This window comes from Rattus norvegicus, chromosome 3 (genome assembly GCF_036323735.1).
Source record: "Rattus norvegicus strain BN/NHsdMcwi chromosome 3, GRCr8, whole genome shotgun sequence".
Classification (NCBI taxonomy): Eukaryota; Metazoa; Chordata; class Mammalia; order Rodentia; family Muridae; genus Rattus; species Rattus norvegicus.
The window spans coordinates 151,801,814-151,826,074 of record NC_086021.1 but is presented as its reverse complement, the minus strand read 5'-3'; the positions used below and the strand labels follow the sequence as shown (position 1 = coordinate 151,826,074).

Below are 24,261 nucleotides of genomic sequence, written 5' to 3'. Positions count from 1 at the left end.
ATTGTTTTCATAGGCAGGCAGATTCTGAATGAGTCTCCTGAAACAGGCAAGCACACACCCAAGTTTAAGTCAGACTCACTTTCTGTTTACGTGTTGGAAGCACACGTCTCTCAGCTCTCTGAAATGAGCAGCCGCTTTATAGAGGGTGCTGTATAAATTATGTGTCTCTTATTTTAGCAAGGCTGGAATACCTGTCTGGGTCCAGCACTTTCACAGCCCAGTAAACCGGAATCTTCCTCTCTGCCTGTTGCAAGGTATTTCCTGAGCACTGCACTGACAGCTTGCAGGTCCTGTTATACTCCATATGGCTTTGAAAGCTCGCTGGGACTTGGGAAGAATTTTTGAATTCTTTGTTGTGATCATATGTCAGTGCTCAATAGACTGACAGAAAGCCCAAGTTTAAAGGAAATATCCAGTCATGGGGGCAACAAGTTATTATCTTGCTGGTCAGAGAGAAGGCCCACTGAGATTGTGCCAGAAGTCAACAGCTCTTTACAGTGATAACAGGCATCAGCTGACTCAGAAGCTGACTAAATGACCTTCTTGAACCCAAACCCTTAATTTTATACCCTAAGCCTGGGCAGGCTGTAAGCAGACATTGAAAGATTTTTTTTTTCATTAAAATTTAGGTTTTTAAGACTTTTACAAGAATAGCGAGGATTTGGTCTGATTTCTTTGTGGTGTTTGTAAGCCTGTGGTCCTTTAGCAGCAGTAGATCTACCCTGGTGCATGTGCTGTGCCTATGCCTGGCTGTCCCTAACAATCTGGAGCTGCAGTAGGGCATGCTGTGGCTTAGGGTGCTATGAGCAGCCCCGGGATGGTGTTCGAATCCCAGGAACAAGGAGTATGACCTTTCCTACTTGGGCTTTAGTGTCCCTTCCTTGTAACCTGGAAGCAGGCCAGATGGCTATAACCAGGGCCACCATTGGGCCCTGTTTATCTGTAACCATTGCTCTCTCCTTGTAAATTCCGTCAGCTCAGCTATCTAAGGGAGAACCTGTTTGGCCCTTTTCATACTCTCTGCTGGTTCCACTCCATCCCTCTGTCACTGTCACCTCCAGCCTGTTTTCTAACTAGTCTTTGAGACGGTCTCCCAGTTCTGACTTCACCCATCTGCTAGACTGTTCCTCTGTGTCAGGTCCTTGGTCTATCTTGCCAGTGACCTCGTGGGCCCCATTATCCTTGTGCTTCTCTCCTGCCACTCTGACCACCTCTGCAGGCCTCAGGCTTATTATGTTTGCAGCAGGGCTTTGGGATGTGTTGCTTTTACCTGGGGAGCTTTTCCCAGAAGACACGCAGTTGCTTCCTGCCCTGCTTCAGATCTGTTGATCGTCTTGTTCAAAGTTGACAGATAGCCTTCCATCCTGCCCAACCTGTGCATAGCTCTCTCCTCACTCCTATTTGATATGTGTCCTGTATTTGTCCTGCCTATCATTGTCTCCACTGGAGCATAAACTCTGTCAATACAGGAACATTATCTGATTCATTTTCCCAGGTGTCCCAGGGTCTAGAACAGTTATGGCACCTAGTAGCTGTCCCTGCTTGCTGGGCTAATGGAGAGGCTTTTCCTGTGCAAGTCTATAATCATTTAGCTCAAAGTAGTCTGGATTCCTGGAGTATCAAATATAAATACAAAAACATCCCAGAGCCAAATGGGAGTGAGTTTTGGATTACCTCCAGTCTGGCTCCAGTTGAGAAATTGACAAGAACGTTGAGTGGCCCTGTCAAGCTTCATCAGCCCTTTGCTGCCCTTAGAGGCCAGAGGTGTAAATGATCCTTGGGGCAGGGAGGTGGGCTTGGGGGCCGGCTCTGTCCTGGGCTCTTGAGTCTACAGGACGGTCTTATAGCCTTGGACTGACCAAGCATGTATCTTCACTGCTGCTCCAGTCCCAGGAGGAATATTAACAGGGATCACCCACATTTCCCAGGATACAGCAGGGCCTGGGTCAGGCCTGCAGAGGAACTGACCAGTCTGTCTAGGAAACAAAACATTTTTAGTTTGAACAGTGTGGTGGCTTTTTCTAAAAAGCTTTGAATTCTATGCTTGAGAATAAAAGTGTGCTGCAGCAGTAGGAGGGAGAATTTCTTCTTGTAGCTGGCATGGTGTTTTCCCTTCTCTTGGTCAGACTGAGGAGTTTTGTCAGGCTGAGGAGTGAGGAGTTGATGAGATTGCATCCTTGCTTCCCCTCATGGCAGTCATGGCAGTGTCTCTTGTTCTAGAGTCCCTGTCCTTTGTGGTGGGAATATGTGAATGACTCATTTGATAATAGAAGGGTAAAAGGCCTTGTCCATACCCATGTTTTCTAGAACTTCTCATTCAGTGCTTAAAAATACAGTTCAGCTGTATTGAGACCAACTGTGTTTCCCTGAAGACTGTTCCTGAGTAGGAATTAGATGTAGCTTTATTCCTCTTGGCTGTATTTTTTCCTGTAGTTGGTTTGTACTGTAGTTACAAAAGTCACTTCATAGTAATCACAGTGACTGAGAAAAGGAAAGAGATGAAGGGTAAGTGAATTATTAAAACCTTTAATGAAAAGTCTTATAGTGACGTGTCAAGGGACTTCTCTAAGGCCTACTTTAGTTGTGCCTTTGAAGCCCAGCCACTCCTCACCATTACAAGTTGCTTCCCTGGTAAGTTGGGTGATCCTGGGCCACCTTTTGTACTGTTTTAATTTTTAAAGACAGTGAAGAGAACAGAGCAGTAGGCGAGGCTAATGAAAATCACTGGGTACTCTAGGAAGGGGACACCTTCTTGACTGAGCTCCCATTAGCATCTCTCTGCAGGCAGCAATGTTCTGTTCGCTTGCTAGAGCTGGAAAGGATCAGTAGCAACAGCCCTTCGTAACAGATTCTTTAGTTTGTCCCTCTTTCAGGATGCATATTTTTAATTATTTACTGAAATAATGTGCTTGTACTTGAGCCACAGTGAAGTATTTATTTAAGCTGCATACCTTGTTTAACTAGTTCTCTTTGTGTTCCTGTGTTCCTTTATAGCTTTTCTTCAAGGATACCTGCTTTCCTGTTTATCCATCAGAGTCTTTGCCAGTGTTTGAACATAATGGAAGTGGATCACGTGACACATGCTCATTTGTCTTTCCCTTGGTGTGTATGTAAGATTCATCCGAGTGGTTGAGATAGCTCTGGTCCATTCATTTGCTCTTGTTTCATCCAGTGTGTGGCTGTATCACGGTATCTGGCTCGCTTCCAGGGAGGAGCTGTTGTGGATGAATAACCCTGGCATAATTGGTCTCACCCTGACTTTTGGTTAGCATGCACACATGTTTCTATTGGGTCTGATATCTAAATCTGGAATTGTGGGCCATAAAGAGGCATATGTTCAGCTTTAGAGAAAAGTGCCAGACTTTTCTTTGAAAGTGCTTGGAGTAATTTATACTCTTACTGCAGTATCTGAGAGCTTAGGGTATATTATAAAATGGCTGACTTTTAGAAAAGGACTTAAAGTGAAGTTTGAATCACCACTGATAATAAAAAGAGTTAATTCCACGTGCTAAAGGTTCTCTGTCATTGGAGGTGGGACTGTGGGACCAATAAAAATGTGTTGATCAGAGTGGGCCATTGCAGAGAGCTCTGTCAAGGGGGCGGGGCTGTTGATGCTCTTCACCAGAAAGCCCAGCGGGAAAGCAGCTCCTCTGGGGCATTGAAGGAGGAAGTGAGCAGTCCTTCCCAAATGAGCCCTTCTACCTGGGGATTTTATAAAAAGTGAAGGAACAGACATTTCTGGGTTAGAGTACTGGTCTAGCTCCAGGGGTTTGTGATGGGAGTGGAGGTGGGGTGGGGGGGATGAGAGTGGGAGAGGGGAGACCCCTGTAGGATTTCCTAATTCCTCACCCACTAATCTGCTATGGAGTACAATATTCCCCTATCTGTGAGGGAGCTGTCCCTAGATCTCCATTAGATGCTAAAGTTGCAGATAATGCTGAACTCTATATGTACTTTGTTTTCTCCTTTAGATACCTAAGTCGAATTTATAAAATAGGTACTGTGAGCAATAAACAAGAACAATTAATTAATGATAAAGTTCAACAGTTGTAACAGTATACAGTAAAACAGTTATTTGACTGTCCTACAGAAATCGTAACTACACCGAACCCACATTTCTGGTAAGGAAGTGAGGTCAGCCCATGCCTCCATGGTGTAGCAAGTGAACTGCTTGGCCAGCAGTTATTGAAGCCCCCAAAAGTAAAGCCACAGATAAAGAGGGACTTGGGGGTCCAGCTCTGGATCATTTCCCTGGCCCAGCTGGCCTTTTTGCCATGTGGCAATATAATCTTTCTTTTCAATTTAGTGACAGCCATGGCAGATAGATATAATGGAAGTGGCACCAGGTTTCTAGTGATAGAGGTTGTCTAGGCCAGTCTTCTGACTGGGATAAGTTCTGAGTAAAAGACTTTAAAATGACTCCTGAAAGCATAGGTTGTCTCAGAAGCTCATAAGTAGGGGGTATCTAGGAGGCCAAACACAGCCCTGTAGAGCTTTTAGCAAGCTTGACAAACAGTAGTGTTTCTAGGGACAAAGGGCAGAGATCAGTGTGGGCAGCATGGTAGGAAATGATCGTAAGAGCTTCAGCCACCCAGGCCTATCGAACCTTTAGGGAGAAAACAGATTGGTATTAAACAAATCTCTGAGTCCAGAGTGTAGCTGAATGGTTAACATTGAGGAGACCCTGGGGTCCAACCTCTGCATGGCAGAAAGAGACAGAAAACAAAAACATTTTTTCTTTTAACCCTAGGATAGGAGAAAGCACAGCCTGAAAGTGGAAGTCACAAGTCTCTCATGTAGGTCTTAGGACATGATGAGAAGTTCAAGCCTGTTTAAGATTCTGAACTTTAGAGGTGACCAGACAGTGCTTCTAGGCCAGTTCTTGAATATTGAAAGATCACACTTCTTTTCTGGACTTCAAGAACCCCAAGGCATGATTGTAAGAGGAACCATGCAAAGTTCTGTAGACAAAGACCAGCAGGAATAACCCTATGAAAACAAGGTAGCATTATTGAAAATGATTTGAGTGCTGTCACTTACTGTGCTGAAAGTAATAGGCAAGGTTTAAATAGACACAAGTAACCGAAACTGTAGAATGAGCTAGCACATTCGAAAAGGGCCAAGTACAACCTACAGGTATAAAAAAGTTTAATAAATTGTAGTAAAAATAAAACAGGTGGGTCCAGTGGCTGATTAGATCAGAAGAACTGAATTGGAAGGTAGAGCAGAAGAAAATTCCTACACATCACTGGAGAGCCACCGACAGGTGGTTTATAGGAGAAATGGAAAACCAAGGGGAGCAGACTGAGCGGTGTGTCAAATTACAGCTCCAGGGGGAGAGAGTGGAACACCCAGTGTAGCTGATAATCACAGAGATGAATGAGATACCCATCTTTTCAAAAATCTCCAAACAACCCAGAGTAAAAAAATAAAGTCTACATGGAGGTAATTCATGATGTAGCTAGAGAAACACTTGACAGTAGGTGAGAAAGATCACTTTAAGACAGAAGCAAGACCATTCCTAGATCATCAGGAAACTCCTGGAGGAAAGTGAGGCAGGGAGGAAAGGCATGAGGGAAGGAGGGGTTAGCATGTGAACGATCCTTAGCAAATGCCAGGATGTTAGTGAATCTGAAAAACTGAGATCAAATGCAGAAAGACTGTAAAGGGAAGGAATTAGTGGGACAGGATAAAAGTTTAACTTTTATGTCCCCTTAGTGTTAACTTTTTTCAAAGGTTGCCACTAAAGAATTAAAGGAATGGGTTAGTTGTATAATACTAGAAGGAGAAACAAAACATTCAGAATTAATCAACAAAGGCAAAAAGTAGCCCAGGACAGAGGGCTACTAGTGTTAGGCCAAATGCAGATTTAAACCCCAGTGTATTAACATTCATATTAAATGTCAATTACCCAAACACTCAGTGAAAGCATAAAGATACTGTTTGTGCTGAATGTTAAAAATACAGCTATCCACTGTCACAGATGAAATAGTTACAGAAACACCACTAAAAGAAAGCCTGCATGAATGTGCTGGTGCTGTGTGCTAGCCTAGGGTAGCCTGAGCTACATAGAAAGGGCCACCCCCTCCCTTGCCCAGTCTTAAAAGAACAGAAAGAAAACTGATGTTATGTCAGTATTTTGAGAATAGACTTCAAGGCAGAAAAAAGCACGAGGTGATCATTTAGCAGCTTTTGGCTGAGATTAGGTGTCGGTTCAACAACTCACGCATTTTTACTTATAAAGCAGTTATTACTACATGTGTACCTGGTGAGAGGACGATTTGTGGGGTGAGTTCTCCTCTGGGTTCCTGCCTGCCAGGCTCACTGCCCAGTGAGCACCTTCACCAGTGAAGCCTTTCACTGGCCCTGTTGGAGCTTCTGAGTTAGTGTGATCTCAGTGTTTACAGTGAAATGGTCAAACATACGTAGGAAATGGTCTAATTTATAACCATAGTAGAGAAATTTCAGTGATCCTATAACTAATGGACAACTTTGGATGGATTAATGAAGAATGCAGTCTGTATGTGACTATATAAAAATAAATCCACAGTCGCATAACACACTTTATAGTGTTCAGATGGCTGTGTCAAGGGCCTTACAGTCACTCCAGTTAAATCAGAAATAGGAATAAAAAGATAAGTAGAAAATCACCGTGTATTTGGAAATTTGAAAATACTTCTGTTTGTAGGTCATAAAGTAGGGAAATATAAAATGTTTTGACAGCAATAAAGAAAGTGCTATGTATTAAATTTGTAGTATGTAGCTGAAATATTTTCTGACAGATTAATAACTCTAAACACATTCAAAGAGGGAAGAAGAAAATTATTGAGCAATGCATCTATCTTGTTGTAATGTATGCTAACTAGGATAAAAAGTAATTTCTTTAACCTGATTAAAAAAAAAAGTCAGAATAAGCCTGTGTCAGTTTTGAAGTAGTAGAAGGAAGAACAGAGGAAACAGAAAACATGCAGCAGGGCCACAGCCAGGATCACATCAGGGCCACAGCAAGGCCACAGCCAGGATCACAGAAGGGCCAAAGACAGGGACTCAGGCAGGGCCACAGACAGGGACTCAGGTAGGGCCACAGCAGGGACTCAGGCCTCTTTAGAAGAGATGATGGACATTGGCAGATGTCAAGCAAAACCATGAGCAAGGGACAAACAAGCCATGGGAAGTACATAGAATGGGTCTTCCCTATGGATACAGATGTTGAAAGGACAAGTGGTATTTATGAAGAGCACACTAACTTATTTAAATCAGTTCCATTGGTGCTTTTCTAAAATAGCCAGGTGCAATGGCGTGTGACTGTGTCCTGAGCATTCGGAAGGCTGAGGTTGAAAAGGTCTTGAGGCCAGTCAGGCTATGTAGTCTTAAACAATTTTAATAGAAAGGGAGGAAGAAAGATACATTACTCATCATTCACAGCTTGTGTTTTACAGGTTAACATGGCAAAAATTTTGCATGTTGTGACAACACTGATACATTTTTAGAAAATCGAATTTATCAGTATTAAACGCAGGTGAGGGAAAACTGGATGTTCCTGTAATCAGAAGGAAATGGATCCACAAGTAATACTCATAACGAAGATACCAGGCCAAATGCTTCTACTGGTTTGCCCTACCAAGCATATGAAGAGTTAACATTCTGTTTTTTCTCAAACTTAGGAGACTGAGGCAGCGGGGTTGGTTATAGAGCTGCTCATTCTGATGTCAGCTGACCTTGTTCTCTAGGAATAGTAGAAGGGAGGAGATCATTGTTATCTCACACCTAAGAATCAAAGCCAAACCCAGCAGTGCATAGAACGACAAAATGGTGCGTATCCTGGGACTTACTTTAGTGTTGAAAAATAAGTGTATGTTCATCTCCCATTCTGACAAATTACAAGAGTAAACTAGTGTACTCATCTTAACAGATACCAAGAAAATATATGCTAGCTCGCCATGGAATCACGCAGACTAGGGATACAAAGCAGCTTCTTTAACCTGGAAAGGATTTCTACAGAAAGTCAGTAGGCATCGCCTCCATGAGGCACCTACAATTGTCCCTTTGATATGAGGAAAGACTGCTGTCCTCCTCTGAGGTGTTGTCCTACTCTGCAGAATTTCAGGGGACAAAAGAGCAGAACATGTCAAGATTGGAAAAAAAGGAACAAACTGCTTTCTATGATTACAGATACAGAAAACTAAATAATCTAAGGTGTGTCACTAGAATTAGGCAGAATTGCTCAGGAAAACAGTAACCGCTAGAAAATCATTCACATATTTGCATGCCAGCCAGCAACAGACAGGGAACCTTAGCGACCATTCACTGGAGTAAAAACTGAAGAGCAAAAAGCATCTCTCCATCAGGACGCAAAGCATTCTTCTCCATCAGGGTGCCTGTGATTTTTCTCTTTGGATTTATTGATATGAGTGCTGGTTAACAAACACCTGACAGAAGAATATTTAGTAGTCCTCCACAGCTCTGTCTACTGAGGTCTGATACTGATTGGCTAGTGCAGTGCCTTCTGGTCTCTACCGTCTGGGGATAAATGTCTACTACAGTAAGAAAACTGTGGGCCAGTTGTCTGTTTTGAGGATTCTTGATCTTGTGTTGGCCTGTTGTCTTCCTTAATTAAGTGGAAGCTGGTGTCTTCTTGTAAACTCCCAGAGGACTTAGGTCTATTCAAATACCTACTTTTTCAAATACTTTTTAAAAAGGAAACACAAAAGCTTGTTAATTTTTTTTAAAAACATTTCCCCTTAGGCATAGAAATTGAATCCGAAATGGCTGATGATTGATTAAGCAAGGCTTAGAGTATATTTCTATTTTTAGTAGTTCAACTCTGTAAAATGAATGACATTGTTTCTTTAAAGTAGGAAGTTACTTTTAACACATGAAATAAATTATTTCAAAACCCTACTTGTAGTTGCTACATTTTCTGTTTTTTGTTTTTTTAAACAGGTTATATTTAAATTTTTAGATGCCAGGCCCTGTTGCTTCTTTGTAAACACTAGTTAATGTTAATGGAGTTGCACTTCATAGGGAACAAAGAGATTGCAGGATAGTGAGGGGAGTGACTGAACCCAACCTGACTTGATTTAGGGATGTTGTTGGGTGGGGTGTGGGCAGCTGATGGAACAGGAATTTGAGATAGGAAGTAGGGACTCACACTTAACTATGCCCTGATCTTCTGAAGGGCTGTACCCTCCAGGAAAAGGCAGGCAGTTTTCTAGTTATAGTAGCAAGAGGAGACAGCAGGAGACTGCTGTGTCCTGAGGCAGGGGGACAAATTTTCAGCAGTCCCTGATACATATAGCAATCAGTCCATGGCTGGTGACTCCCTTCAAGGCCTGGTTGAAGCAAGGATAAAATGATTTTTAGAGGAAAGTTGCTAAAGAATTGCCCCCAGTAAAGCCCAACAGAAAGGTAGTGAAGAACGCAGACAAACTTCTGAGTAGTTGGATAAGTGTAGCCCCTCAGAGCAACAGTAATTAGTGGAGATGCACATAGTGGGGGCAGCAAGGACTAAGGCAACAGATTTAGAGCTTTTTAGGTTCTCCTGTTGGAGCAGGGGCAGGAGGGGTGGAACTGAGTCGGTATGGTCCTTAGGGAAACAGGAGTCAGGAACATTTCAGCTAGAAATGTAAAGGAGCCAGGTGTGTTGATACATCCTTCCCTTTAACCCTAGCACGGGGAGGCAGATCTCTGAGTTCGAAGCCAGCCTGGTTTATCTAGAGTGTTCCAGGCCAGCCAGGAATACATATTAAAATCGTGTCTCAACAAACAAATAAATATTAACAGGAACTCAGTTCAGAGAAGTACAATGTTTAACCCCTAAGCTATTAAGCAAGAAAGACTAGTACTTGAATAATCAAACATTTGGAAGGGGTGGGGGTGTAAGTAAAGAAACGCTGTCATCCATTGGCACCACAAGATAGAACGACTGAGTCGACTGTACAGAAATCACAGTTCATGTTCGTGGACAGATCGCCACTGGGATTAAAATAAAATCCAGCTATGTGCTAGTTTTAGGAGTAACACTTAAAATATGGATACAGAAAAGTTAAATAAAGAGAAAAGTTGCAGTCTAATACTAATCTTGCAAGAGTTGGAGAAGCTTTGAAAATCAGATAAACTAGAATTTAATAAAAACAAATTATTAGTATATTGAAGAGGGTTATTCTCAAATGGGAAGAGAACTAGCTACTTAACCAGGAAGATGTTTAATTGTGATTTTATATCCTAACAAGGTGGTCTCAAATAAAATAAATCAATAGAATCCAAGAAACAACAGAGAAGCCTGTGAGCACAGAGGAAGGGTGAGGGCTCTCAACAGCTATCTGATTAGTAAAACCTAGCAGTAAGAGAGGGAGGGATGTTAGATCACAGTTAGAAATATGGACGTTTACAGTGAAGTTAAAATTAGGATTTGTCCAAGAAAGCTGAAAAAAAAAATTAGGATTTGTCTGTGATAATTCAATCCCTTCTGTATGTTAGAGAAATTAAATGCATTGCCATACCACAAGTCAAAGAAATACATGGGGATTTAGAGATTAAACAGTAATGGAAATGTTCTTTATAGTTGTAGGGCGAAGCTGTTGCCTTACAAGTATTTGCTACCAAGAGAGAACCCGGAACCAGCATAAATTCATGCCAAGAGGTTGGAAAAACAGCGTAAACCAGTGGATGATGGCGGGAATAATGAGATAGAATTGGATCACAGTCATCCTCAGGTCATCTCAGTGGTTACCCCAGGGTTCTTCCTGCCTTCTCTCTCTAAGAACAGCTCGCAACACCCAGCTTGACAGTAGCTCTCATCCTGTAGTCTTCTAAACTTACAGAGTTACATAAACTGTCCCAGTGCACAGGAGTGAAGGGCTGAGCCTAAGCTCATTCAGTGACAGTCTAGTGGCCTGCTACCCAGGTGACACGGTGAGAGTGACCCGATTTCTCTTCTTTTGAAGATCAAATCTAGAGACGTTATTTAAAAAGAATTTCTGTCATGTTTCTGTTTCAGATACCCAAAGTTAAAACATGGTCTAAAATTATTAAATGGAAAATTCTAGAAGTAATTAATCACTTTCACATTTTATGTCATTCTCATAGTGTTAAGAGCTATCCCAGGACATGAATTGTCCCGTTACCTAGTGTATACACTACCTGCCCCTGAATCTGGGTTATCAGATACACTATGGTAGAATTATATGACTAATTGTTTAATTATGGCCCTCAATGTCATCAGTGGTATTATATTATTATAATTATTTTATTGTTGTTTTTGCCTTTTAATGTAGCTAGTTTATAAGTTAAACTATCATAGGTATATGTGTCTATGAGAAAATATAGTATATACATATAGGGTTCAGTACTATGTGTTAGGATTCCCTTAGACTCTTGAAACTTAGTTTTAGCAGATAAAAGGGAGCTACCGTATTATAATTCAATATATTTTACATTAAAGGAGAAAAGTGTCAAACAATATGAGAGTTTCCCAAAGTCGTACTCCTTTTTAGAATGGTGACTGAGAAGATGGCATACACCATTTAACTGGAGGAAAGGTTTTACCAAACAGTAAGACCTGAGGAGTGGGGAGGCAGGAACCTTCTGAGGAGGCTCCTGTGGTCAGCTCTATGTGGTAATGCCACACAGGAGCAAGAAATAGGACTGTATTTTTAAACCCTTGCACAGATAGTTTTCTATCAAGAAATCAAAGCAAATCTATAAACACTGCAATTTGACAAGAGTTTAGCATAATAAAAGCTGGGTGAATGATACATATATAAACATGAATTTACTGGTTGTGTGTAGCTGAGAGAATAAACAAAATTCACAAAATGTGCTTTTTCTCTAGGATACTACAAAAAGCAATAATTTTGACATTACAAAAACACGGAAGATGTTCATGGAGAAAAATCATAAAAATTTCTAAAAGCTTGAAGTAAAACATTGACACTAACATAATGCTGTAGAAGAGTTGCTCGTTGATGGGAGTCCACATCACAATGTCAGTCACAGTGTCAGTCCTCCCCATGTTCATGTAAATTCTGCATGGCTCAAATTAAAAGTTCAGTAGAAATTCCGAAAGGGAGAGTATAGGCTAAAAACTTGACATTAATACAGGGCTTAAGGAAATAGACCAGCAGAGCACATGAGAGAACCTGTCTGTGTCACAGAGAGGAGGAAACCAGGCAGGATGTGATGCTGTCGATAAAGCCAATGATGACTGCTGTCACTCATCTACCAGTGAGTTTATCCAGTGAGCTTGGCAGGTGAGTGTGCTGCCTCTGAGTTCTGTGTGCAGCTCTCATACTGAAGTTTAGACAGAAGTAATTGTGGACTGTGACTTCTGTCACCGTGGTCACCTCTAGGAACTGACTTCGAATGGCATGATGAAAGAGGTCCTTTACTCTGCTGAACATGCCACTACAGTTCTGTGTGAGTAGCATGGAATTTAAAACAGAGGCGTGGAAAGAGTATGACTGTTAGTATGTCATAGGAGCTCAAAGGAGTGAGCCACAATTATTTCTGTGTGAGCTTCAAAATAGAGATGAGCTAACAATTCCAGATGTCACCCTGGAAAATACCCCCAGCCCCTTTTTTTAAAATACCCTTTACATAGCAGTTATATATGTAGTGTTGTAATTTGTTTGTAGAGATAAATATTTATATATATCGTGAGCATGAACACAAGTAATAAGTGTTCTTTTCAAGAGCGTTGGCCTTTCTGGAAGAGGTGCATGTACACAGAGTCAGTCTGGAAAATGTTAGTATTTGACACACCTGACTGGTGGGTGGGGAAGTACTTTATTTTCCTTCTCACACTTCTGTGTATCTGAGTTATCAGCACTAGGTTACTGTCCTGTTTCCAAAATATTTTGACTAGAAGTGTTTCAGATGTGGACTTTTGTTTTTGCTTATGGGATATTTTAGGGATGAACTCCAGTCCAAACACTAACTTCATGATTCCTTTATATAGTATGCGCTCAAGGAAGTTTATCATTTTCAGGTACTTGCAAACAATGAAATTTACTTATTAGTTTATGTGTATGTCTGTATGCTGTATGAATTTATGTGCACTGTGTGCAGAAAGGAGCTCATCAATGCAAGAAGAGGGCGTCAGGGGGTTGGGGGATTTAGCTCAGTGGTAGAGCGCTTGCTTAGCAACCACAAGGCCCTGGTTTCGGTCCCCAGCTCTGAAAAAAAGAAAAAAAAAAAAAAAAGAAGAGGGTGTCAGTACTTTAACCCTGACTCACAGGGAGTTGTGAGCCGCCAGGTGGGTGCAAAGGACCTTAGTCCTTTGTAGGAGCACTTACTCTGAGCCACCTTTTTGACTCCCAATTTTAACCACTGAGCCATCTCTCTAAGCCCGGAATTTTATATATTTTAAATGTACCTGACTTAAATTTTTATTTTTTGAAATAGGATCTTGTTCTGTAGCTCAGGCTGGTCTTGAATTCAAAATGTTCCTATATCAGCCTCCTGAGTGCCCCTGGGATTGTAGATATGTGCCCCACACTTGGCCTGTGCCTGTGTTTGACTGAGACCATTACATAAAGTTTGGTGGAGAAATTTCCATTTTTGTACCATCTCTTGCTCCCAACTTTAAGAATTAGGCAAATTTCAGACTTTTGGATTGGAGGTGCTCAATCTTTACATTAAAACATTGGGAGATACCTAACTTGATAGAGTTAAACCCATTTCGGCCTTTATTTTCCTAACAAGTCATCTTGACTCGGAATACGTTTGGAGGCTTGTCATCTTAGCCTGTCTTCCCTGCTGGCTTTTCTGAGCTGCAGATGTTGTATACTGTAGAACAGCTAGAGAGTGGTAAGACACTTCAGACTGCTGTTGAAGGTCCTCTCCTAAAATCACCCTAGATCCCAAGTACCAAACTGGGCTGAACTGGCTTTGTCAGTTTGCATTTGAGCTAGGAGATACAGTCCACAGTCTACATCTGAAGAATTAAGAGCCTCCGTTTCCTGTTGTTCCCCAAAGCCTAAATCAAGAAGAAACAGCATTCTTCTGGGATTAAAAATGGTAGCAAGTCCCATTCAGCCAAGCCTGGGAGTGGTCCTTGGCCTTGGACAGCTTCCTGTTTACTTCCTTCTCTGGACCTTTATGGGCCAGTCTTTCACTTTGAATGTTTTAGCAATCGTAGGTACATAAAAAGTGCCTATTTCCCAGAAGTTTGTGGAAGTAACAGAATAGAAATTTCTATGGTGAAGTTGGATAGCGTATGGGTGGGCAAACATCTGGCCTGAATCAGCCCATGTAAGCATGGAGTAGATGCACTCTGGTCTCAGTAAGTACCATGAGCAGGCTGCAAGCATGAGCTAGTGACTCCTCTATTAGGCACACTAGCCTATGGGTTAGGAGTCTCCCAGGATGTGTTTGTGTCTACACTCATGGGGTGGGGGTGGGGAAGGGGGGGATTCCAACTTACAGTGATAGTTCACCATGGCAAACTCAGTTTGAAAGAAGAAGGGGATTATTATTTTTTTTTTATTTCTATTTATTTGCTGCTTGCAGAAATACTGCCTTAGCTTTAAATGTTTTTGGTGTGTTTCTAAAGACTAAAGGCTTTTCTAAAGGCTTCTAAAGGCTTTTCATTTTCCCATGAAAGTTTTCTTTTAAAAAAATTCTAGTTCAGGAATTAATGGTAGGGATGTAATTTCTTTTTAAAGCTGCTTGTTCTGCAAAAGTTGGGACGACACATTGATGCTGTTGTGCTCCGTGTGTGCTGCAGGGGAAAGCGTTCACCCGAGTTTGCTTACCCTGATCCTGAGCTCCCCGTGGAGAATGTTGTGTGTCATGTCTGCCTGTGTGGAGTCACATTTAAGGCTGATTTTCCAACCTTGGCTTTTCTGTCTGAGCTGAGCAGTTGGAAGGCACGAGATTGCACAGAGCTCCATAGTCCTCAGCTGAGAATAGGCCTTGCTTTGTTGATGGCCCTTCACTGTGTCAGGGGCTGGTGACTGGTGCCAACTGCATCTCCACAAGAGGCCACCCCTTGAGTGCATAGTTGTCAGGAGGCCACTTGGTGTTTATGGAGCTGTGGCCTAATGTAGGTCTACCTCAGGATAAGGTGGTGTTCTGGAGACTGTTGTCTGCATAGGACATCTGGTTATACTCTATTTTGTGCACCTGAGCATGTCTTCGTCGGCAGAGTTCTGAGTAGCCAGCCCTGTAAGGCCTTGTAGGAGTTTTAGTCTCTACTCCTGGAAGGAAGGGCGGTCATCTGTGTCACATACTCTTCTGTGTTATATACTCTTCCCCTGCCCTCCTGCACACAAAATAGTCAGGAGTGGGCAGGCGCACGTTGTTTTGGTTTATTTTGGTTTTTTTGTTTTATACCCAGCCTACTAGGAGTGAGTTCCTGGAAAGGCTTATTTTAACAGCCTTTCTTGACTGTCAACTGGTGGGGGTGCTAACTATGACGTTGGATCAGATGTCACTCATGGTTTAGAGCTAGAAGTCAGAATCCATTTGGAATGTAAGTGCTGCCATGCCCAGGCTTCGAAGAAACGTGTGTGTGTCCTGGCCTTAGACTCTGTTTGCTGAAGCGATGACAGGGATGGAGTATTGGGCCTTGGTCCTACACAACCACACGTGACAGTTTATGGAAGGGTGAAAGTCACAGCCACCACAGTAATCACTGTGGAGAATGCTTGCTAGCTAGCAAACCCTCAGTGTGAGCATTTCCATCCTTCCTTAAGGGTCTTGTCAGGATAACACAAAGAAAAGGGTTTGCACTGTCAGGAGAGTGTCTCAGAATATGATACTGAAGTGTTTAAACAGTACCTTTCTTTAAAATGTCCTAATGTCTGTCTGGAGTCCCATCTCCTTCCTTTTCCCCTGTTAAAGAGGAACATAAATTGCACTGGCCAACTGAGTAGAGAGCCTAGACACAGTGTCCTTGTCTTTCTTACCTTTTCCCAATTATCCCTCCATCCCAACCTTTCCCTTCTACACTGGAGTTCTTTTATGTATACGAATGCACTGCTGCTGTCTTCAGACACACTAGAAGAGGAAGGACATCAGATCTCATTACAGATGGTTGTGAGCCACCATGTGGTTGCTGGGAGTTGAACTCAAGAACCTCTGGAAGAGCAGTCAGTGTTCTTAACCTCTAAGCCATCTCTCCAGCTCTCTACACTGGAGTTCTTGGTCAGTCTTTCTGATCCTCTTCGGAGGGGCCAGACTGTTTCTCCTCTCTAGTTCAGGGGATAGAACAGATGATGGCATTGACATGAGTTAAAAGTTTGGTGAAGTGGAACTAAGTCTGGGCTGTCAGACAGGAAGGATAAGCCCAGCTACCTCTGATCCTTTGCTCTTTGGTCATAGGCAACAAGAATGGAATACTCCATCCTCTAGGTTTGGTGGACACTGTCTGACAAAAAGCCTAGTGACACTGAGTGACACTGCCCCTTCTCCTGTGAAGTCCGAAGATGTGACATTCCGAACCTAGAATCTGATGGGCTTCATAAGACTTTGTGTTTCCCAGTATGGGATGGTAGGCTCTGTGACAGAGGAGGCGCTGCTGCAGAAAGGGTGTTATCCTGCACCAAGTTCTTGATGACTTTTCAGGATTGCAGTCCCAAGGGTCTTTGACCCTAGTATCTTTGTGTAGGGCTCTGGTCACAAAGCAGAGTGTGGTGTGCCAGGAGCCTGCTGGGAAAGCCTGTGGATCTGTTGGTGTTGACTGGGGTTTGTGTTGGTTTGTTTAATTAAACCAGCCGGTTTTACATTGAAGAAAAACATAAAAAGTACAGATTTCAGCCCAACATGAAAAATGAGAAGTTCTCTTACTTAGCTATATGTAGTGTCTGTAGCATATGCAGCCATATTACTTAACCTTGCTGTCTTTTCCATGTTGCCACTACTCCCTGTTGTTTCACTTCTGGTCAGCACTTGTGCTCATGAGTGATTTAAATGGGGCAGGTTCAAGGGGGCACCTTGAACTTGGGCTGTGGCCATGGGCTTTGGAGGCTACAAAACATTAGAAACTCGAGTTGTTCCCCTGTACCCCTCCATCCGCCTGTTCTTATCTCCAGCACTAAAAGAAGTATTGATATACTAGGTAAAAATTACCCATTTCTGAAGGGGTCAGGTAAGAAAGTGGAGCAAACATGGCTTTGCTCCTACTCTGAATTTAGTCTGAAAACGGTGAGAAATCTTAAGTTTGGTGATAAGGGATGAAAATTGTCTAGTTTTTCCATTTCTCCAGAAAGTAATCTACTTGTATGTGTTGGCAGGTGGAAAGCAAGCCAGCCAAGATGGATATCTACGACACTCAGACCTTGGGGGTTGTGGTCTTTGGCGGGTTTATGGTTGTTTCTGCCATCGGCATCTTCCTGGTGTCAACCTTCTCCATGAAGGAGACGTCATATGAAGAAGCCCTTGCCAACCAGCGCAAGGAGATGGCAAAAACTCACCACCAGAAAGGAGAGAAGAAAAAGAAGGAGAAAACCGTGGAGAAGAAAGGAAAGACCAAGAAAAAGGAAGAGAAGCCTAATGGGAAGATACCTGAACACGACCTGGATCCCAATGTGACCATCATCCTCAAGGAACCAATGCGCGTACCAGCTGTGGCTGTGGCTCCAACTTCAGTCCATTCCTCTGTGGGCCGTACCCCTGTAGCCACTGTACCAGCCATGCCTCAGGAAAAGCTGGCTTCCTCCCCTAAGGACAAAAAGAAGAAGGAGAAAAAAGTGGCAAAGGTGGAGCCAGCAGTCAGTTCTATTGTGAATTCCATCCAGGTTCTTGCTTCAAAGTCTGCCATCTTGGAAGCCTCACCCAAAGAGGTGCCTATGGTGGCTGTGCCCCCCGTGGGCTCTAAGGCCAGTGCTCCTGCCACCAGCAGTCAGGGCAAGAAGGGGCAGGGAGCCCAGAACCAGGCTAAGAAGGGGGAGGGAGCCCAGAACCAAGCTAAGAAGGGGGAGGGGGTCCAGAACCAAGCTAAGAAGGGAGAGGGGGCCCAGAATCAAGTTAAGAAAGGAGAGGGTGCCCAGAACCAGGCCAAGAAGGGGGAGGGGGCCCAGAACCAAGCTAAGAAGGGGGAGGGGACTCAGAACCAGGCCAAGAAGGGGGAGGGAGCCCAGAACCAAGGTAAGAAGGGAGAAGGGGCCCAGAACCAGGCTAAGAAGGGGGAGGGGGCCCAGAACCAGGCTAAGAAGGGAGAGGGGGCCCAGAACCAGGCCAAGAAGGGAGAGGGGGCTCAGAACCAGGCCAAGAAGGGCGAAGGGGGCCAAAACCAGGCCAAGAAGGGAGAGGGGGCTCAGAACCAGGCCAAGAAGGGGGAGGGGGCCCAGAACCAAGCTAAGAAAGGTGAGGGGGTCCAGAACCAGGCCAAGAAAGGGGTAGAAGGGGCCCAAAATCAGGGCAAAAAGGGGGAGGCAAACCAAAACCAGGCCAAGAAGGGGGAGGGAGGCCAGAATCAAACTAAGAAGGGGGAAGGACTCCAGAACCAAGGCAAGAAGGGAGAAGCAACTCAAAAACAGGACAAAAAAATAGAAGGAGCCCAGAATCAAGGCAAGAAGCCAGAGGGAACCCCAAACCAAGGCAAGAAGGGAGAGGGGGCCCAGAACCAAGGCAAGAAGGGAGAGGGGGCCCAGAACCAAGGCAAGAAAGGAGAGGGGGCCCAGAACCAGGGCAAGAAAGGAGAGGGGGCCCAGAACCAGGGCAAGAAAGGAGAGGGGGCCCAGAACCAGGGCAAGAAAGGAGAGGGGGCCCAGAACCAGGGCAAGAAAGGAGAGGGGGCCCAGAACCAGGGCAAGAAAGGAGAGGGGGCCCAGAACCAGGGCAAGAAAGGGGAAGGGTCTCCTAGCCAGAATATAAAAGTAGAGGGTATGCAAAACCAGGGCAGAAAAGCAGAAGGAACCCCAGCTCAGGGCAAGAAAATGGAGGCGGCCCAGAACCAGGGTAAAAAGGCAGAGGGGGTTCAAAGTCAGGGCAAGAAAGGGGAAGGGTCCCAGAATCAGGGCAAAAAGGGGGATGGAAATCCCAACCAAGGCAAGAAGGGGGAGGGGGCTCCCAACCAGAACAGAAAGACAGATACAGTTGCTAATCAGGGCACAAAGACAGAGGGTGTCTCAAACCAGGTGAAAAAGTCAGAGGGGTCCCCCAATCAGGGAAAAAAGGCAGAGGGAGCCCCAAATCAAGGCAAAAAGGTAGAAGGATCCCCCAACCAGGCCAAAAAAGTGGATGCAGCTGCCGGTCAGGGTAAAAAGTCGGAGATGACTCCTGCTCAGGGTAAAAATGCAAGCATGGTCCAGAGCCAGGAGGCACCAAAGCAAGAGGCACCTGCAAAGAAGAAGTCAAAGAAAAAAGGAGAGCCTGGTGAGTGTCTCTGCCTGCTCTGTGAGCTTGAAGGAAAGCTGTTCTCTGTGACTGATGGGTTGGCTTTCTGCTGTTGACTTTGTCTTCACCCAGATAGGGTACTGATGGTCGCTAGAGAGATACTCCACCAAGTCTGTCTTGAACTATTGAGCTCTTGGGGTTTATACAGGAGCGGGGGTGAGTGTTTACTCATAGGAGCATGCATAAGTCTAAGGGAGCTGTATCACCAGCAAGAAGCATAGCCCAGTGATGGTATTGGTTATGTAGCCTTGAGGAGGGGCCTCTGAGTCTTGGGCTTCCTGAGTTTTGTGAGCCTCCATCCTCTGCATGTGGGAGTGCTTCGTTTTGGAGGATGTAGGTACATAACATGGTGCCATCTGTGTCGGTCAGCTGCTACTGTAGTAAGGCTCTACAACAAGCATCCCCGATTCTGTTACCTTACAACAGCAGTTCTCTGCTTTGCTTCCTGTCTCTATGATTAGCTAAGGTTGGCTGATTTAGAGCCTGTCTGCTGAGAGGCTCTGCCCCCTGCTGTGCCTTAACTGAGTTGGCTCAGGGCTATTGGCATGTGTGAAGTCATTTGGAGATGTAGGCTAAAGAATCTGTGTCTCACAGGGGCAGAGGGCTTCTCAGAGTTGTAGCAGAGGCATAAGTCATTTTGATCAGTCACATTCAAGCTACATCTCATTCTTCAGGGCAAGTCATGTGAATGGTCCCCAGACAAGGTGCAGAGCACTCACCATGTCTCCAGTGAGGGACTGCACAGTGAGATGTGAGGAACAGTGTAGGCAGAGTAGCTTGGCAAATTTTCTTGAACATCTGGCTATATCTTGTCAGTCTGTTCTGTGTTCATACTTTACCTAATGTCAGCTTTATTGTTTTTAAGAAATAATGTTTCCTCCTTATTGCCCCATCCCTTCTTCCTTAGTCATTTAATGAAGCACTCTAGAACTTAATGTGGATTCTATATTATATAGATAGAAAGTAGATAGACATCACAGAACACTGATTTACTTTGGTATTTTTAGTGGGTGGTAACTGTACAGCTTTAGTCAGGGTTAAAGAGAAGTTGAATTTGTGTGACTGGTGAAAAACACTTTGGCACACTAACAGGATTTTGAGGAATTCTCCCAGGAGGTCTCCCCGAGGAAGCTGAACTGTAGCACACAGATGCTTAGTGGACTTGATGCCCCCAGACTGCCTGTGGACCCTGCATCTGCTGACCCAGGCACAGCACAGCCACCAATGTCAGTGGTGAGAGATGTTAAGACCCATGGAGACATATAGAGATGGCACAGTGTTGACACTAAGTTCAGAAAAGTAGGCTACCAAATTCTTGAAACAGTGTGATAGTGAAAGAAGTCAAAGGCATTAAATACGGGATAACACAACAAAAACAACTTTAAAAAATAGACAGGCTTTCTTCACCTGTCTCCCCCTCCCTGTGAATCCCAAAATCTGCAAATATTGTCACCTCGTAAATGACATCCTATTTGCATATAAGTAACTCCCAAAGTCCTGTATTCATTTTCCTTTAAAAAAAAAATGTGTTTATTATCCACCCCATATAGTGCTGGGATCAAACGGGGGCTCTGACTTGGTTAGGGAAGTTTTGTACCAATGAGCTACATTTGTAGCAATGCAGACGCTGTGTAAGCAGTTGTTATGTTGTATTGTTTAAGGAATGACTTCAAAGAAAAGGTCTGCATATGTTTGCTAGGAGAGGCACATTGTTTTTGGTTTTGGGGTTTGTTTTTTTGTTGTTGTTGTTTTTTGGGGGGTTTTTTTGGCTTTGGTTTTTTTAATGTTTTTGATCCCAGGTTGGTTGGATCTGGATGGGGGACCTGTGGAGGCAAAGTGCTGGCTGTCCCACAGCTAGAGTCCAGTTGTTCTTTGACTTTTTTTTTTATGCAGTGTGCTGATATTTTATTCTTCAAAAATTGGAAGCAACCCTGAAGAAGGCATTGGCTCTTGTGGCTGTGACAGCGCCCCCTGACGTTGGAAACACCTGTGTGGAAGGCCTTCGATATCATTCTCCTTGGTGCAAGGCCACATGGGACAGAAATCCTAATGAGATGTTGCAGTAGATAATTTCTCATTAAAATTCTTATTTAATGGCCTTTTGAAATTACTGTAGGGGCATAAAATTGGGTCTTGATATATTTTATTAAATGCTGTATTCCTTATCCCCCAAAGAATAAAGCAATAATGATAACATCCAAATGCTGAGACAGTCCAGAAAGAGTCATGCAGGGCAGGGGTGTTGGGCTGCTTTTCCTTGTGTTTGGCAAACTCATTGTGTAGATCATTATATCAGGCTTCTGCAGTAGATCAGTTCCCATCGGTAACTGTTGAAGCGTAGAGCAGGACCCACTACTGGGAGCCTCATAGCTTAGGTGCCTCACTGAAGACCAGGATTGTCAAGGAGGTAGTATAGTCTTGAAGACAGGTTAGAGCTAGAGTCACAGAGAAGGAAGGGACCATGGTTTTCAAGCATTATAAGTTCAGGGCAGGTGACGGAAAGCACTCATAAGCACTTGTGAATCCTGAGATCCCAGGTACTTACTGCCCAAGTGACATGTCTATGTAGTTAGCTGCCTCTTCTAGGTTTTTTTCTTTTCCAGACAGGATCTGTCACTGTAGCCCAGGCTAGCTCCAAAATAATGGCCTTCCTGTCTTAGCCTATATGAACATGAGCCATCATGCTCTTAAGAGGGTTACCATCTGTTTTTCCTATAGAACCAGGAGAGTATATTATTGGTGAGGTTCCGTGGTGAGCCATGGAAAACTCATAGGTCTTTGAGGGTGTGTGAAGGTCTGTGAGAATTCTTATTTTTGCTGTTCATAACTCTGTTCCCACTTAGTACCCTTAGGTAAGTGAGTCCCCATCTCACCTCTACGATATCAAGACTCCCCTCAGCTTCCTGTTACATATAGGGGACTTGCTCCTGCTTGCTGTGATGTGAGCAGGGTGAGCATGCTTTATGTGGAGGTTGTCCATTCCACTCCACGGGCAGGTTTATGGAAGATGATGGTGGAGATAAAGAATCATGTCTTCTCATCATGTCTTAGTGCAGTGGCCAGACCCTGTGTGGCATTGTCAGACCAAAGCAGGCAAGAACATGGTCGTGAGTTACTGTTTTTATAGGTGCACCATATATTTGGCTCTGCTCTGAGGGTTATCTGAAAATGACCCAATCAGTATGGCCCCTGATGGTTGTGGGTTATAAGGAGAGCTTGGTGTGTCCATTTATATATAGTGCTTTATCTGGTCCCTTGGGACCTGGCTGCCCTTGGCTAGACCACCCATTTAGGTTTGCCTAATGGATTCTGTCACAGTCTGCTTATCCTCCAGCAAAATATATTTCCCACCCTTCCTAGTTCCTGGGCTCTAAAGATATTTCTTATTCTTGGCCACGATTCTCTTGATTGATGTTAGCATGGGAGGGTGACCCAACCCCAGCCATGGCTAAGCAGCATGATGGGGAGAGTAAAGCAGGTACTCCATATAGATAGCACCTGCAGTGTCTCTCCGCCTCTGTGGATGGTGGTCAGCACAGGGTGGAGATTCACGGTGGGTTCAATAAACACATGACCTTTCCCTCCATTATACTGGTGATTCTAAGTAGGACATGTGACTCCAAAGGTCTTTATCCATCCATCATCCATCCATCTATCTATGAAAACACTCAGGCCTGCTTCTCATGCATGCCTGCTCGTCTGGTAACTCTCACAGCTGCTGAGCAGAGAAAACACCTGGGGAACTTTGGGCAAAGTAGGGCACTTAGCCACAGACAGTGGAGAATCCTGATTTTGGCCCTCCAGTGTGAAGACCTGGGGTGGAGGTGGTGGGGGATCAAGTACAAAGCCAGGTGTTAGTGGAGTACTTTGGATTACTGGATCACAGCTCCAATGGAAACTTGGACTCACTTTGTCTAGCATCCTCTTGAATGTACTACAGGCTTCACTGAAGCATGGACTATAGTAACTGAAAGTTTGGGGCATGAAATCTGACAGTATCGCACTTTCCAGAGGCTCATGGAATCATCTTAGTCTGGTACATGGAGGGGGAGTGTACTAGAATTCACCTGATCTACTATCAAACATTGCAGCTGTGAGTGTAGCCAGGTGAGCAGGCATGGATGACAAGCAGTCCTAAATGTTTTCACAAAGCTAGACCTTGTGTTCCGACTCTTCTTGGCTAGGCTCTGGTTGGTCCCAGTTGGCCTGGCTTTAGACACCCTGCCTTTGGCCACAAATAAGTGTGTGTCTGTCCAGAGCTGCTGTACTCTGGGGACCACAAGTGCCCAAAGGAATTGTGGCCGAACTGTTGATGGGTGCTAGGCATCTGGGAGTCTAGGGCTGGGCAGATGAAGTAGCCTGAGGTAATGCTGTGAGGATCCAGGAAACGCTTACCAGGCAGGTTCTGTTATTGGTATAGAGCAGGCTAGGGAAGGGAGCTCCTCCCACAAATTCAGGAGACCTAGACTTGGGCAGGGTGTGAGGAGGGGCCCTTGGCATCATGAGGTTTTAACAACTGGCTATGGACAAATTAGGGTGGAGAGATGTGCTTTTCCACTAAGAGACATTGGTCTTCCTGACCATTTAAATTCATTTAATCAATCCAAAGTAAGTCCAAAGTTCTTTGATCATACTTAGAGCCCCTTAAAGCTCTGTCAAATGTTACAAGCGGCTGCCCTTTAGAACAGTGTAGAGATAAAACATCACCATCAGAAAGTCCCATTGGACACCCATGTTCTAAGCAGCAACCATTTGGAGGGAGGTGGCCTCCTGGGTCATCTTGCAGGTATCTCTATGAAGACCTGGTTTATAGCCATGTGTATCATATACACTTACTCCCCTACGTAGGTCTAGTTGTCACTGTCCCTCATATAGCAAGGCATTAATGACATCACGGTGCAGGAGCAGTCCAGGATGCAA

At 44.1% G+C, this 24,261-nt stretch overlaps 1 protein-coding gene across 4 annotated transcripts in view; it reads left to right on the top strand.

Annotated features, from left to right (window-relative positions):
• The window catches only part of Rrbp1 (ribosome binding protein 1), a 61,870-nt gene that overhangs the window by 4,181 nt on the left and 33,428 nt on the right, over window positions 1-24,261 (top strand). For 3 of the 4 annotated variants that reach the window (NM_001427599.1, XM_063283802.1, XM_063283801.1), the window contains exon 2: window positions 17,238-19,320. In NM_001427599.1, coding sequence (NP_001414528.1) covers window positions 17,259-19,320 — 2,062 coding nt within the window. In that variant the 5' untranslated portion in view covers window positions 17,238-17,258. Of the gene's footprint in view, window positions 1-17,237; window positions 19,321-21,234; window positions 21,544-24,261 lie in introns of those variants that run through there. The other variant, XM_063283804.1, reaches the window with a different exon arrangement.